Genomic DNA, 15,995 nt, shown 5'->3' with positions numbered 1-15,995 from the left:
AATTCGAAATTCTGTAAAATTTTAGAGAGCCCCCCTCCCCCCCCCCCAGTTGTTCGAATCGGTGAATTAGCCTTTTCTTGAAAATTATATGAACTCTCCGGGAACGAAATTCACTCAGGAACATTTTTGAACAAGATTGATTTTTACGTAAAGTGCACCTGAAAAAATTAATTTTGAGGAAGGTCTCACTTTCCTCCTGGGAAATGTTCAACTCCTAAAAGGCAGAAGCAGAACTTTTGTTGTTTAGAACAGGAGGCCATTAAATTAAGCACAGATAAAATTTCAAATGGAGATGTGAGAGACAGTTGAGTTCGAAATGAATGTAATTCGAAATTTTGTAAAACTTTAAAAACAGTCATTTTCCTCTTTTTTTTCTAATTAGTGAATTTGCATTTTTTGAAAAAATGTTGCGAGCTGTCCGAGAAAGAAATTTTCTTGGGAAACATTCTTGAACATAATTTGATTCTTTCTTAAGATGCACCTTTTCGGATTTAGGAGTGAAAAATAATATTAAGTATACATCTAGTTACTCGTACATTCGCAAGAAATCGCCAACTATCAATACTATTTTTTGAAAAATAAATTTCTTATTTGATTGAGCTTCTCTAGTTACTTACCTAGGCATAAAATAATTTACAAAATGGACTCTGCAATTTGTAATTGGTACTTAGTTAATAAAAAATATTGTTACCTACTAAATATGTATAACGTAAAAGTACTGAGCTGATCATTTTGAAATGTCTTTCTTATTCTCGCCTACATATTTATGATCAACGATCCTGATTTATTCTATGATATGTGCCGATTTGCTCAATGAAAATTGTGATTATACGTGAACACACTTAGGTACCACTACCAGCAATAATAAGTAGGGACCTATTCAATTCATTAAAATGATAGAAAATGATGTTAACAGAAATGGAAACTTCTTGACTATGAATTTTGCCAAAAATTGACCCTTTTTGACATTTTTCCCCCAAAAATCAGGGGAAAATTTGGCAAAAAATAACCTTACAAGCTTTCAAAAAAAAAAAAACAGGACTTTTGTTTTATAATTTTGGAACAGGAAGAGGACTTTCTAAAGCCGAAAATCAATTTTTTGGATGTTTGGGGTGCGGATGAGAAGGTACAAAAAATTATGGACCAACAACTTTCGAGAATTAAAGAATAAGTGGCCCCAAAAAGCCTGCTTATCTCACAGAGAAATTTGAATTGTCAACCAGGCCCTGTGTCAACGCCTTCCTTTATCAGTAAAAAATATCGTGCAAACATATTTTTCTATAATGGTTTAAAAATGCTGTGCTTACCACCCAAATTTTCGTTATCAAAACCACTTTTTATCGTTCAATAATTTGTAACTATATTTCCCGATAAAAAAGTAATCAGATAGGTACCTATCTTTAATTGAATACCTGCCTAGAGATCAAATATCAATTTTTTTTAGTTCATCAATAAGAAACCTAATGTGACGTGTGACTTTATCTTGAATTGGAAAATTGGTGAGATTCAGGTTCCAAATTCTAAAAGATCTCTCTCCTACCTCGACCATCTCTAAATCGCCAGGATATATTGTATTTCAATTTCCTAGCCCAACAAATTAATGAAAATTTGCTCAATTAGACAAGATTTCTGAGCTTACAGTCACGAAACAAAGCTGATTACGAGTAGGTAGGTACATATATTATTCACAATCAAAACAACGTATAATCGAATTTCACCCCTCGAATTTTATTACAAAATGATAAATAGGTACACAATAGAAAATAAATAAAAACAAAATGTAAAATATAAATAAACAACAACATAGAAACAGAATACTTAACCCATAGGGTTTACATAAACACTCCAAGCAAGCATGAGATTCTATACTTAGATAATACATAAATTGATAAATACCTATTTACAATTTACGAATAAATTACAAAAATGTATAAATGAAATGAAAATACCTAAGTACATATAGGTACCTATACAAAAAAAAATCAAATTTCACCGAATGAGGAAAAATCACAAAATCAATACTAATAATTTTCAGTCTCTAATAATATCATTAGTTTTCAACCAGTAGGTAGGTATTAGCTCCCACTTGAAGTGATACTTTTATAGGTAGGTATATCTTCTTTTTTCAGGTACAAATAATATATTTTTTGTTATTGAATTTATCAATAAAGTGATCAAAAGTTTGGACTTGCCACGAATACCTAGAATTTGGAATCAATTTACTTTGGGCTTGAGACCAGGTAAGTAATTTGAAAGTTTTTAAATTCGTTAATAATATATGATAGGCTGTTGAGGGTATTGGTATCTAATAACCGGTCTTTGATAAAACTGATACACTGGTTCGGTACGTTTCAATCTGGGTGCTTGATCAATATTATTAGGAACATAAGAGTAATAATAATACACGTTATTTTGATGATTGGCATCCGTATTGATTAATTCCGCATCAGGATCAATCATTACCAATCCGGAGGCAGATTGTTGTTGAGAAATGTGATCGTTGATGGCTGTATCTTGACTCAAATCATGTTGAGGTGTCCTCTGAAATCGATCAGCGTTTCTTAAATAAGAATTCTGAATAGGTCTGCGATTCCTTATCTGATTCGTGTATTCAGAATATGGTTCGATCATTTCACCATAGGGAGGTTGTTGTTCATCGAAAGTTTCTACACTAACGGACGCATCTCTGGTTAAATCGGAAACAGGAACTTGTTGTATGGTATCGGGAACGTAGTAATAATTGTTGTAATTTTTACTGCTGCTGCTAGGCCTGTCTAAGGAGATGATCTCTACATCGGGATCAGTATTCACTAATCCAGCAGCTCTTTGCTTAGCAGCATGTTCGTTTACCAAGATATCTCTACTTAGATCAATGCCTATAGAAGATTGATCAGTATTTGAATCCTGCTCTAAGCTGACTGGTTTTTGATCGAAAGAATTTGTACCATCGGTGCCGCTTTCTTCAACATCACGATCACGATTGGGTCCAAATCTCGATAAAATGCCCGAAGGCTCGCTGTGTTTTACATTTAGTCGAGTTCGTTCGCGGACCATGTGCCCTTCGTGTTGTTTAGGATCAATGAATTCGGTATCCGGATCAGCTTTTATCGATCCGGATGCTAGCCTTTCAGCCATATGTTCGTTTACTAAAATATCTCCGGTCAAGTCAGCAGCTGGGGCTTGATCTGTTTCTAGAGAATTATCAGATCCAACTTCTTCAACATCGCGATCAGCATTGGAAGAAGATGGTCGACTGTTGTATTTGAAAGTTGTACGAGTGTCTTGGGCGATATGACCTTTATGGTTCTTGGGGTCAATGAACTCTGCATCTGGATCAATTTTTACAATACCGGCTGATGCTTGTTGTTGTGAAATACGATCGTTGATTAGAGTATCTTTGCTTAAGTCCCTGGTTGCAGGTTGCCAGTAACTGGTGACTAGAGCTTCGCCTTGAGAGTGACTGCCTTCTGAGTCGATAGGCTGGGCTGAGTTGATTTTGGAAATGGATTCTGGACGATCTAGATTATTGGATACGTCCAACTGTACTTTGTTATCTTTACTGCGAATATCCGGTTTCTAGAACAATAAAAATTTTGATGAGTAAATTGGTTATTTATTCAATTTTTTTTATACGAGGTAGGATCACATATTGCATACCTACGAATTGAATTACTATACTTTAAAAAACTGCATGCAAAATTAATTGATGTGAGTGAGGTAACTGGAAGGTTAGATTACTGGTGAGTTTGAAGAAAAAAAGGTCTGAGGGTTTTTAAAAATTAGAATGCAAAAATAATTTTTATTAAATAAGAAGAAATAGGTAAGCACTTAAATTATTAGGAATGCACAAAGAGTAGAGTAAGTATGTAATTTTAAAGTGTTAAAATAAATAGGTACCTAAATACCTGCCACTTAAATTAGACTAAATTCTAAATTTAAAAGAAAGAAAAATTATTCCCACAAAAATTTTTTAAATCAAGTTGGAGTATATTTTGAAAGTCTACAAATAAACTAAAATAGACCTACGCCTGCTTCGAAGATTTCCTCGTTATTTTTTAAAGAACTGGAAAGCAACATCTTTACCCTGAGTTCCATCAGATTTAGGAGCTACTTTAATGGCAATACCATGAATAACTTTGGGTATTCCATCAGGGCCTACGATTGAAACAATGGGTAATTTTTGGGCGGGCTCATTTTGAGCAGCCTGATCCTGCTGGGCAACTTCGTTATTTTGAGCGGACTCATTCTGGGCGGACTGATTTTGCTGGACAGGTTGCTCATTTTGGGAAACTTCATTTTGAGTAGGTTCGTCTTGCTGGGACTGGGACGGTTGATCATTTTGAGAGGATTCGCTTTTAATAGAATCTTGCTGATCGGATTCGGATTGGTCGGTTTGAGAGGATTGTTGGCTTTTAGCCCATGACAGTGATTGATCGGGTTCGTCTAATGATTTATCGGAATTTTCCGAAGCTGGTTCGGTGGTTTGGTCAGAGATGGATTTTTTACTTTCGGTTTGTGTGAGGAAACTTAATGGACGTACGTTGATAATTTTATAAATGGCGATCGTTGCGTTATCTTTTGTTCCCAGGCTAACGACTTTTTCCTCCGTTTGTACGAGTTTATCACCTACGATCTTTGAAATAATAATGGGAAGTGTTAGTAAAATTAGATAGGTAGTCATATTAGGTAGGATATAATTATCTAGGTACCTGTTGATATCTATTTTGAGAAGTGATCTATTCCTTAGGTATGTCTAGTCTACATAGGTACCATAATGGCTTTTATTATTTAGGAATAAGCTTATCGAACAGTCAAAGTGCAAATTAATTTTAAATGAGTTCCAAAAGAGCAGGTAACTTATAATTTGTGATCTATTGAAATTGAAAAATACATTTTCTCGTTCGCATACCTTCCTCCCTCTTCTTTTTTCTTTCATTATTCAACGAGCAGTAAAACATCGATTGTAAAAAATTGACCATCACATTTTTTTAAAATCATGAATCATAAAAATGTATAGTTCTTGGTAGAAAAAAAAACTATTTACCAATGTACAAAAAGAAACCTCCAACACCATAGAGTTATTGCGAGAAGAAAGCGATAAGAAATTGTTTAAATAGAACAGACGTGCTTCAAAATGTGTGAATTTTAGTGCAGTTAAATTTTAAGCTCACGTATTTAAGTTTATGTTAAAAACCTGACGAATCGTAAGTAGGTAATTAATATTATGTATTAAGTAGGTGATAAATTTAATTACCTTTAACTGTTTGGTCGTTTTGTTTTGCAGATTTTGAATGAGCGACTCTTCGTTAGCTTGATTATTAATTTCACGGATCAAGGATTCTTGAATCTTAGCAATACTTTCTCCAGCTTTTTTCAAGAGATCTGAAATAAATAGATTAAGTAGGTATTATCAAACTGCTTCGTCTTCGTGTGTGAAAATAAATCACAATACGTTGAACTGGGATTGAATAGGTACTCACCATCCGTAATGGCTCCTTCAGATGGAGCAGCTGCAACGACTCCATTTTTCTCTGGCACCACTTTTCGAATTTCGATTGCAACACCTGTAGAATTAAGATAGATAAGTAAGTGGCCATGGTACCATATTTATCAATGATTCGGTCATATGCAAAAATAATAAATAAATATAGATAAAATTATCATTATTTCTGCATGTGGATTTGAAATGAATTTGAAAGCACATTTTTTGCTCTTCAATATGCTTAATTTCATTGATTTTCTCATCAATTTCACTGATCATTTTTCATTTTTCATTTTTTTTTCAAATGTGCGCCTGATTGCTATAATTTGAGTTGCATATTCGATTATTTTTTGAACTGTTTGTGTATCTTTTATGATAACGTCTCTCAACCACCTAACTCAAGTTTTTTTTTTAAATTTAATTTATTTCAATTTTTCATTTTTCAATCTCTCCTCCCCCCCCTTCAATCATGAAATGCTGAATTACGTAAAATTACTACCTGATTCTTGAAACTGTTATAATCAGATGGGAAAATTTTTTCACAAAGAATGAGCAGTGATTCATGATTTTTTCTGGGAAGCTCAAAAATAAGTTACTTCATTTTCCAATAAATCATCATTTTGTTGGTTTTTTTCTCAACATTGTGTTATTCTCGAATGAAATTTTTTATGGTGATATGGTGAATCGAATCCAGAGGGGACAAATAAGAAAGTAGGTAGTCTTCTGAATTCGCATGATTTTTCCCATAGCATTAAAAAAAATCATTTTAAAAAACATTTTTTTCTGTAAAAAATGTAAGGCACATCAATATATTGGGGCTGAAAATTTCACTCAGATTTAAAAGGCATTTTTTTCTGATTTTGGGCCATGCTTGAGAGGTTTTCAGATTATACTCTTTTTCAGTCTTTTGCTTCAATCAACAATTTTTCAAGAGCGTTTCTTGTCCAACGGATACCTAGTTGAAAAATTCATCGAAAGAGTTCACAATTTTTGAAGAAGAAAAAAATCTCAAAAATCTGCGTGATATATGTTCGTATAATTGAATTAAGTAATACTTGGTCGCAGTAATTGTTGCCTATATCGTCATCAGAAGGAGCCACACAGCTCGTGTCATTCAGAATTCATTTCAAATTTTAATATCTGGCATAAAATTGAAAAATTCCAAACGATAATATTATCATCGTTAAAGCGAAACGTAAACGATGTTATTTTCTTTCCCAAGGTTAAAAAATCACGTTCACGTAGTATCTCATTGGGTCTGATCGAAAGAGAAAGAAAGAGAGAGGAATAGAAAGAGAAATAAAAAGAACTATGCGTTGGCCAAATACTAGGAAAAGATACCGGATCACCTTGTTATGGTCAAATAGTTTACTTAAATTTTTCATCTTTCAATTCGACGAATTTTTCTTCGCGTTTTTGACTTATCGAGCCTCTCTGTACGAGTACAAGAAATTAAAATACGGTGGGATTTTCCCAAATCGATCGAACGAAAAAAAAAATGCATTAGCCAATCGTTGATATTACGCTCCCAGGTTATTGACCTCTAGCAGTTGGGCTCTGTGTACAACGTTTTTATAATTAGTAATGCACACTTTCTATGTTCGAATTGTACTCGTAGATATCAATTGAACTGAGTGAATTCTTGACACTCCTTGGGCCGACGTAGTGAGCGATTATTGTTTGGAATGATAAGTTGTTTATGTTGATGTGATGGAGTCCGGCCTAATTCATCGTAGAGTATCGAAATTAAGAAGGAAGGTTGATAAAGATTACAAAAGAACGTCCCCACGATCGAAGCAATTAACCTGAGAAGTTGGATGTCGACATTAGAAGGAATTTTAGTTATAAACACCTTCTTTATCACTTTATCTTCTCGTAAGTACCTATCGATTACTGAAAAAAATCGCATGAAATAGCGTCGCGGCTAAAACCGCAGAAACTGGATGGCTTCGTAATACGTTAGGGTTTGACGCGGTACCTAAACTATTTCTTAGAAATATACGTACATATTGGTTGCGGTTATTTGAACAGCAAGATAAATACAAAGGTTAACGGAACTAGAATATTTGGAATATTTAACCAGCCCTATAGTCTACTAGCGTATGTGATATGAAATAATAATACCATGTGATACGTTTTCAGCCTGGTAAACGAATGCATAAAGTGGCCTTCACCGAAAAAAAAGTGCAAATAAGAGGTGCGGCATGAGTCCAATTGTAGGTGATGGTCTTTCATCGTTGGCTCAATCGGAAGTTCACTGAATTACAAAGTAGAGAAAATGTTGGTTTCATGTGGAGAAATGGTGAGGAGGGTGAGGGGTGATTATTTATTTCGATTTAGGTGGCTTCTGGCTTGAAATTGAACTACAGAAAACACTTTGATTTTCTATTAATTTCCAGTTAATTATTTTTTTATGTAAAAAATGGCTGTTAAATGACTTCAGGGGTCGTTAATCAAATCGAGTTTGTAACGTGTAAAGTTGACTTATCCTCATTCCAGGGTCATTCCACGTCAATCTGATCAAGAAATGGTAAGGGGGGGGTCGACGATTTTTTTGAAATTTTTCCTGTGGAAAGACCTTCCGAAGGGATGACCAATGGCGCAAATCGCAGCCCTCTAGCCCTTTTCTAAAGGTTGCCAGGGGTTAGCTAGGGGATATCAAAGTTTTCAGTGAACTTGAAATATCATCCATTTCAGCAGTGGATTACTCGATAACCGCGATACCCACCAAAATGGAACTTTTTTCAAAAGTTAGGGGTATTGAAAGGCTTTTTGGTGATATCATAAAAATCAGTGTTGCCATTTTTTTTCGAACAAAAAATCCGCTTGAAAAGTTTCAAAACGTAGTTTTTATATCGTTCCAACTCTCAAAAATTCTAAAAAAAAATATATCATGGACCAATTTTCATGCTGAACAACATATTAAAAAATTGGGATGGCAGTATTTCGTAAAGTTGATTTTGAAAAATTAAAATTTTGCGAAAAAATGTGATTTTTTGATTTAAAACATGAAAAAAAGTTTTGATTTGTGAAGTTGACCCATTTGACTCCTATTTTTACGTATCCATTGAAAAAGATGAAAATACTCTTTTACTCGATGAAATAAACTCATCACAAAAAATCAAAATTCGGAAAAATTCAATTTTCAAATTTATTCAGTTGTCTTATTTTGACCTTTTTCTGTCGTTTTTCATGAAAAATTTGATGAAAATTACACTCATAGCAAGAAAATTAAAATTCGTTCATTTTTTCAATTCACCATGAGTTTCGATTTGGGGGGGGGGTGTTCATTTCATCGAGTAAAAGGGTAGTTTCAACTTTTTCAATGGATACGTAACAATAGAGGTCAAATGGATCAACTGCACTAATCAAAACTTTTTTTCATGTTTTAAATTTAAAAATCACATTTTTTTCGCAAACTTTCAATTTTTTAAAATCGACTTTACGAAATAATTCCATCCCAATTTTTTAATATATTGTTCAGAATAAAAATTGGTCCATGATAAGTATATTTTTTTCAGAATTTTTGAGAGTCGGAACGGTATGAAAACTACGTTTTGAAACTTCTCGGGGGATTTTTTGTACGAAAAAAAGTGGCAACACTGATTTTTATGATATCACCAAAAATCCTTTCAAAACCCCCAACTTTTGAAAAAAGTTCCATTTTGGTAGGTATCGCGGTTATCGAGTAATCCACTGCTGAAATGGATGATATTTCAAGTTCACTGAAAACTTTGACACCCCTATAGCAACCTTTAAAAAAGGGCAAGAGGGCTGCGATTTACGCAGGCATCGTAGCCAAATTTTTCTAAAAAAAAGTGACTTTAGTGACTTTTATCAGTGAAAAAAGTGACCAAAAAAGTGACCAATTTTTTAAAAATTCCAGCGTTCAGGAGGGCAAAAAATTGAAAAACAAGAGCAAAAAAACGTTCAATATCTCACCTAAAAACTATTACTTTATTCTCCCGCCTGGCCCAACCGGAAAATCCGTTTTTTTTTTTAAATGTGAGAACGAGTAGTTCATTTTTTCTATTTTCAAAATTTTAGAATTTGAATAATGTTTTTTTGAAGGAAGTTGATTTTGAAATGAAAAAAGACAAGTCTAATCGAGGGCGAAAGCTCTTGAAAATTTGTGTTTTGAGAGGCATAATAAAAACGATGTTTTTTTGTGAGAAATTTATTTTTTGGCTTTAGAACTTGATTTAAAAAAAAAAATTCCATCTTTATTTTGAAAAAGAAAAGAAAACAAGCCCGAGCGAAGCGAGGGCAAAAGCTTTCGGAAATTGATGTTTCGAAAAGTAAAAATTAATTGTTTTTAAAATTCTGAAATTGTTTAATAAAGAAAATTCGCATAAAATCCTTTGAAAATGAATTAAAAAAAGATAATTTGGATGAAAAACGATTCTTTTTTGTTTAAAAAACGAAAAAAAATTCAAAAAAGTGACTTTTTTGGAAGAAAAATGACCAATAGTGACTTTTTGATGAAAAAAGTAACCAAAAGTGACTTTTTGTGAAAAAAGTGACCAAGTCACTATATAAGTGACTCGCTACGATGCCTGTTTACGCCATTAGTCATCCCTTCAAAACGTTTTTCCACAGGAAAAATTTCAAAAAGATCGTCGACCCCCCACCCCCCCACCACCACCGCTTTTCGGTCTAATAGACGTGGAATGACCCTCCACAGAAATTCTTCCAATCTTATGGAATGAATATTGAATGAATAAGCTTCTCTTCTTGGCTCATTTCCTTATCGCTTGCTCTGATCTCGATATCAATTTTATTTATCAGTTTGGGAATTCAAAATAGGTATTTTTGAAAATTTTAATTTATATCGCGACGCATATTAGCGTGTTAATAACTTAATAAGCGATTGTCATAATTACAGTAAAACAGCTTACTTAGGCTTATTATGAAACAAGTTGGGTAAGTAATTGGATTTTCTTCTGTTGACATATATCCAAGGTAATTTTGCGTTAATGTGCGGTTTTATCGTTACGTAATCTTATCACCTATATCTAGTATTTTTTGGTACCTACGTAATTGGTTTTTTAAATGTATCCACAAACTATAAGTTCATAGAACGTAGACACAGTTAAGTTCTTGTTTTGATTTTTAACATTGATTGATTCTAGATAGGTATTAGCTAGACATATACGTATTGATCGAAGTACCTCTACACAGTACCTATTGGACGAGGTTACGAAATCCTCGATGTAGGTACACATCTATTTTACACCTTATAAAACCGTACGTAGGTACGAATAAACGAACATGCGTACCTAAACGTAGTAATAAAAAGAAAACGGAATACTTATAGGTATAGGTGTAGGTATAAAATATAAACTAACGTGCTAAACAGCACGCTCATGTATACTACGTTAGGCCTTCGAATTAGAACTGCATCATTATTATCATCCTTGACTTTTTACGCGAAAAAATATTATGTACCTACGCTGATCGTATAGTTAGTTGTCATGAGACAGGCGAACCGATTCTAATATGTGTTTTTTGAGCATATTTATAATTTAAAAGTTGGTGTAGGTATAAGTTATAAGCAGAGGTAGGTACTTCCACAGTACATACTTCTTAGGGTACCCACACCATAAACAACACGGTGTAACGACGCGATAATTGACGTTATCAAATCGGTAGCCATAACAATATACTGATGGGGATTTCACATGGTTCCTCGACGGTGTACCTACCTTCTGGTAAGTCTGAAGTATCAATCAGCAAGGACAGAAGTCATCAACGGTCGTTTACTTTTACACGGGTACCGTCAAACAACCGATTACAAAGATGGAAAAAAAATTACATACCATGTAAAATTCATCGAAATCGATTCTATATAATACCTTCATCATTACCTCAGCGCACCTCCTCCTCATTCTACCTCATTTTAACGTCAGATATTATATTATATGGGAAAAATCAATTCGACGAACCGCGCCTTTTATAAACTAAGAGATATTGGATGACGATGAACCGAAGAAAGAATAAAGATCGAATTGAGAAGGGCATGCAGACCTTTTTCTTTCGATATGCATCGTTTTTGGCAGGGTTTTTTCGGACACGATTCAAGTTCATTTTAATGGAACTGTGATGGATGGAAGATATTACTTATTGAGATAGATAATGGATATTGCAATTTCAAGAAATATTGATCTATAAGAGGGGGGGCATCGTACTCGTACGTGGTGTATCTAAAGATTACTATTACCGATGTTCTTTTGAAAGAGACGCGAAGAATGAGGTGGAGGGTATCACCACAGGTCGTCAGAGCTTCGTCAATCAGTTTACGGAGCAATGAACAATTAAAAATTATTTCGTAAATTATTGATAGAACTCTGGCGACGTGTCGTATAGTGTATACCCTTCTCAAGTTTTAATCTATTTTTCTCTCACGCATCCAATCGGAAAATTTAATAGGCGAGTACCCTTTGAATAATTCACAATTTTTGACCATGATTTCTAGCATAACTTTGACACAAACAAAACAAGATTATCTCATAGAATATCTTGTTTTCAAAATTAAAGGAGCGTAATCCTTGAAAGTTGAAATTTTGTAGATTTTGGAGAATAATTTTCGAGTAATTTTCTCATCACAAACAAAAAATGTTGCTTTGTAAAATTGCTTACAACTAAAATTGATGAAGCTAAATGCAATAATTTACCTATTGAAATTTTAGGCCACCCTTCAAAGTTGATTTGCCCACAAAACCGTCCGTTTTACTAGAGACTTTTTTCGCGTTGAAAACTTGTGACAGAGGCTGCGATTGAAAATTCAGTTTTTGAAAATTCAGATACCCTTGTCCCTTCAATTTTCAGATTAGGCATTTTTCAAAAAATATTAGGTACCTGAGTAAGTAGATGCAATGCAAGTTTCCCCTCTTTTCTAAACATCTCCCATTTAGAAGTATTTTTGAGAGCTGAATTCAATTTTCGAGTTACCTGCTGTAATCCCAAAATGAAAATTATGTCGCCAAAAGAGCGCAAGGGTCAACGTTTTGAAAAAAATGCAAAGATGCTCGTATCTAGGTATCTTAATCTACAAGAATTGAGCTCTTTATTTCATTTTCGAAATTATTTTAGACCCAAAAATGAAAACTGAGCCTAAAAATAGGAGATGAAGGGGTATGGGGATTATGAAGCTAAATTTTCAAAATCAAAACAAATTTTTTGTCAAAATTATGCGTATGGTTTTTGAGCAAGAATGTGCATAAAATCATCATGAGAATATTTGTTACTGATTTTTCAAGTTGAAACTGATCTATCTACTGCACCTATTAAAAAATATTTCCTTTAAACCGGAAAATATAACGTATCATTTTTCGTAGGTTTATCGATGATAACTATTCGTTTCTCAACCTTCTCTCCCTTCTCCCCCTCCCATAGATTTAAAACATGGTATTATAAATATTAATCCAACTCAAAACGTTCTACCAAAACCAAAAAGTACAAATATTTCAATATTTTTTCTTTTGGGATTCCCATTTTTACAGTTTGAATTCCAAAAACATGTTGGTAGGTACTGACATGCCAAAAATGAAAACATTGGATGCATGATTTTGAATAATTTTTAGAATTTAGAACAATTATAAAAATTGCCTTTTTTCTTATAGGTGTACCTATCAGTACAATATAAGTAAGTAACGTTTGGCAACACTGTTGTAATAATTCTATTCATTTTACATTCTTTCAGGTAATATGCATTATTTTTATCAAGAACATGCGCTCGTGTTTACGAATTCACAGATTGCAACAATTATTCAGTTCTTTCAACAGCATATCATTTTTTAATTACATTTTCATAGAGATATCACACGTTAGTATGCAACTTATAAAATGATAGAATTACGAAGTGAAAATGTGTTTGAGCGGATCTAGATATATGATCCAGAGTTGTATATGTATAGGCACCTATATGTAAAATTATATTCCTACCTGTATGCAGTATGCATATACCCTACATATTATTTTAATTCGTTTCATACTTTATGGCCATGAAAGTAAGTATTTTTCAACATTTTACATAAAATGAACACCATTTCCTTTTTCTAATTCCATCATCAAAGAGAGAAAGTATTGTGCATACAATCAAGTTATCCCTGTAAGATGTTATTAGGTATGTATATTATGAGGAACTATTTAAATAAAAAAAAGAATAATGTCGAATTTCGTTGCACTAAGGTAAGGCAATTGTGATAGAAATGTTTCGAGGTTCGTTTTCTGGTCTATGGAGATAGGTGAAATATTCAATTTTTAATCATTTTTCAAATGATGAATTGGGAGGACCCATGAGAAATTTCAAAGCCAGTCAAGCTAAAAAAGAATTAATTTGAAATCACCAAAGAAACTAATCCTCCTCCTTCCATTTTACAGCCAATGAAACATTTTTCACGTTATCTTATAGAACATAGACCGAAAAGAACTCAAAATTAAAAACTTCAACCCTCAGACAATCGAGAGCATGAGTTATTTAACAAAATGTATTATTAAGAAAGAAACTATGTAGTACCCTAAATGTGGGTCATTGACCCGAGATAAGAAAATTATCATTAAGATTTTTGAGAGATGCATTCGGTTTTCAAAAAATAATTTTCAAATTGGGAGAATTTTTCAGTTTTTTCCAAGAAAAATATCCTCAAACTCACTCGAGTACATATTACTCTTTTAAAAATAATTCGAATATTTTTTTTCTTAGTAGTTTAAAAATAAATTGTACATGCAAAACCAAAAAAAAAAAATGGAAAAAACATCTCATTACAGCTTGCTATTGTTAAACAGAAACACTGGGAATACAAAAAATGGCTGAATTGAAGAGAGAAGGAGTTTACTGTCCTTTGATTGACCAATTAAAATCAGCTTTCAAAGTGACTAATGAGTAAATGGAGGCTTTAGTTTTAGATGAATGTTCAAATATAATTTTCTTTTAAAATGTGAGAAAAGGAAAACTGTAAAATGGCACTTGGCTTTTTAGACAAAAATTATCATTAAAAACCGGTTAGTTTTCCTAAAATAGGTAGCTTCGAGTATAAGTATGAAGGTGTCATGTCAGTTTCATCATTCAAAAATACATAAGTAGGTACTTCTACCTAATTCATGATCATGACTTCATGACGAATTTAAAACAACATCAGATAAGTAGATATGCTCAATCTCATACAGTTAAGTAGGTACCTATATATTTAGGTTAGCACATCTTTTGAGTACAGATTGAAATTAATTTTGAACTTTTTACTTAAATTCGTAAATTAAGATTTACATGTTTGATAAATGTGTAGGTATCATCAGCAAAATTAGAAATCTTTCTAGAGATTTCATCATTCAAGTTGAAAAATAAGATATCACGACGATAAAGCATTTCCTTGATTAAAATCTCAATAAGATCTACCTATATTTTGAGACCTAATTTCATTTTATTTATCTATCGTTTTGAGAAATTATGAGGAAAAGGAAACTCAAAAGTTGGAAAGTGGGTAGGTACCTAAATATAGAAAAGTATATCTTTTTAATTTTGCACATAAGTACTTGCCTACGATATATCTGATGATTATTAGAAGATAAATTTAATGATTAGGTAGAAAATGAAAAAAATATCCTTATAGTGAAAGGTTAAATCAAACGTTCAATAAAATTGATTAACTTGAAATTGATTTATAAAACCATGATTAGAATTTTCTCAATTAGTAGGTACATAATACCTATCTATTTCTATCATTTCCGTGAAAACAGAAAAGGCTATACGATTCAATATGCTGATAATCTCTCAAATCCACATGAATACCTACTTACATGATGAAAATAATTAAGAAAATTAAAAGCAAGAAACAAAAACAAACAAATAACAATGTAACACGTAAACAATAAATTGATCTGCTTAAGAGATATTTCATCAAAGTAAGTAGGTAGGTAGGTATAACAACTAAAATAAAATGAATGAAAAAATATTTACCGAAAACTAAATCCGACGACACTATAACGCCACATATTATAAAAAAGCAATTAAATGCTTTCATGATGAACAAATTAATCGAAAAAAATACACACGAATAATTAATATACTTCGAAACAGAAACAATATTAACCAAAACTAAACACTTGTTTCTCGTTCAACCACACTATTAAAACTGTACAGTGTACGTACACGTAGTTTGACGTTCGCCGGTGAGTTAAGCTAATATAAGACGGTGTTGCGTGAAGCGTTATATAAAGCTGAACATTTATCCAATCGGGTGAAACTGTTCAAGGTCACCATGAATCACTTTTCCTACTCTTTTCACTAATCCGTTATCGGATTCTAAGGATAGGGTTAATTTTAAACATCTAGAAAAATCGTTTGATGAACTTACGATCAGGAGATAACGAACGGAAGCTGATTTTCATTAGAAAGTACAGAGATAAATACAAATAGGTATGAAGTAGGAGTAGGTAAGTTGCTATGTAAGTTCGTGAATCGAAAATATTTACTTTGGCGGCACACGCACCTTCTCACATACAATCACAAATAAAC

The 15,995-nt window shown here is 32.8% G+C and overlaps 1 protein-coding gene across 1 annotated transcript; it reads right to left on the bottom strand.

Moving 5' to 3' along the window:
- Positions 1-1,707: 1,707 nt before the first annotated feature.
- Positions 1,708-15,773, bottom strand: LOC135835444 (uncharacterized). Its single transcript, XM_065349702.1, has 4 exons — positions 15,438-15,773; positions 5,481-5,564; positions 5,255-5,382; positions 1,708-3,576 (listed from the first exon to the last, which is right to left on the bottom strand). The coding sequence occupies exons 1-4, from the start codon at positions 15,499-15,501 to the stop codon at positions 2,269-2,271; spliced, it is 1,584 nt and encodes a 527-aa protein (XP_065205774.1). The 5' UTR covers positions 15,502-15,773; the 3' UTR covers positions 1,708-2,268.
- Between the last annotated feature and the right edge of the window lie 222 nt (positions 15,774-15,995).

This window comes from Planococcus citri, chromosome 2 (genome assembly GCF_950023065.1).
Source record: "Planococcus citri chromosome 2, ihPlaCitr1.1, whole genome shotgun sequence".
In the NCBI taxonomy this organism is placed as follows: Eukaryota; Metazoa; Arthropoda; class Insecta; order Hemiptera; family Pseudococcidae; genus Planococcus; species Planococcus citri.
This window is presented reverse-complemented; position numbering and strand designations above follow the sequence as displayed.

Excerpts from the sequence above, each read along its gene's own strand:
- LOC135835444 (XM_065349702.1), bottom strand. The coding sequence starts at position 15,501 with ATGAAAGCATTTAATTGCTTTTTTATAATATGTGGCGTTATAGTGTCG. Across the intron at positions 5,565-15,437 it reads GTCGTCGGATTTAGTTTTCG|GTGTTGCAATCGAAATTCGA; the intron begins GTAAATATTTTT and ends TTAATTCTACAG. Across the intron at positions 3,577-5,254 it reads AAACGACCAAACAGTTAAAG|AAACCGGATATTCGCAGTAA; the intron begins GTAATTAAATTT and ends TTATTGTTCTAG.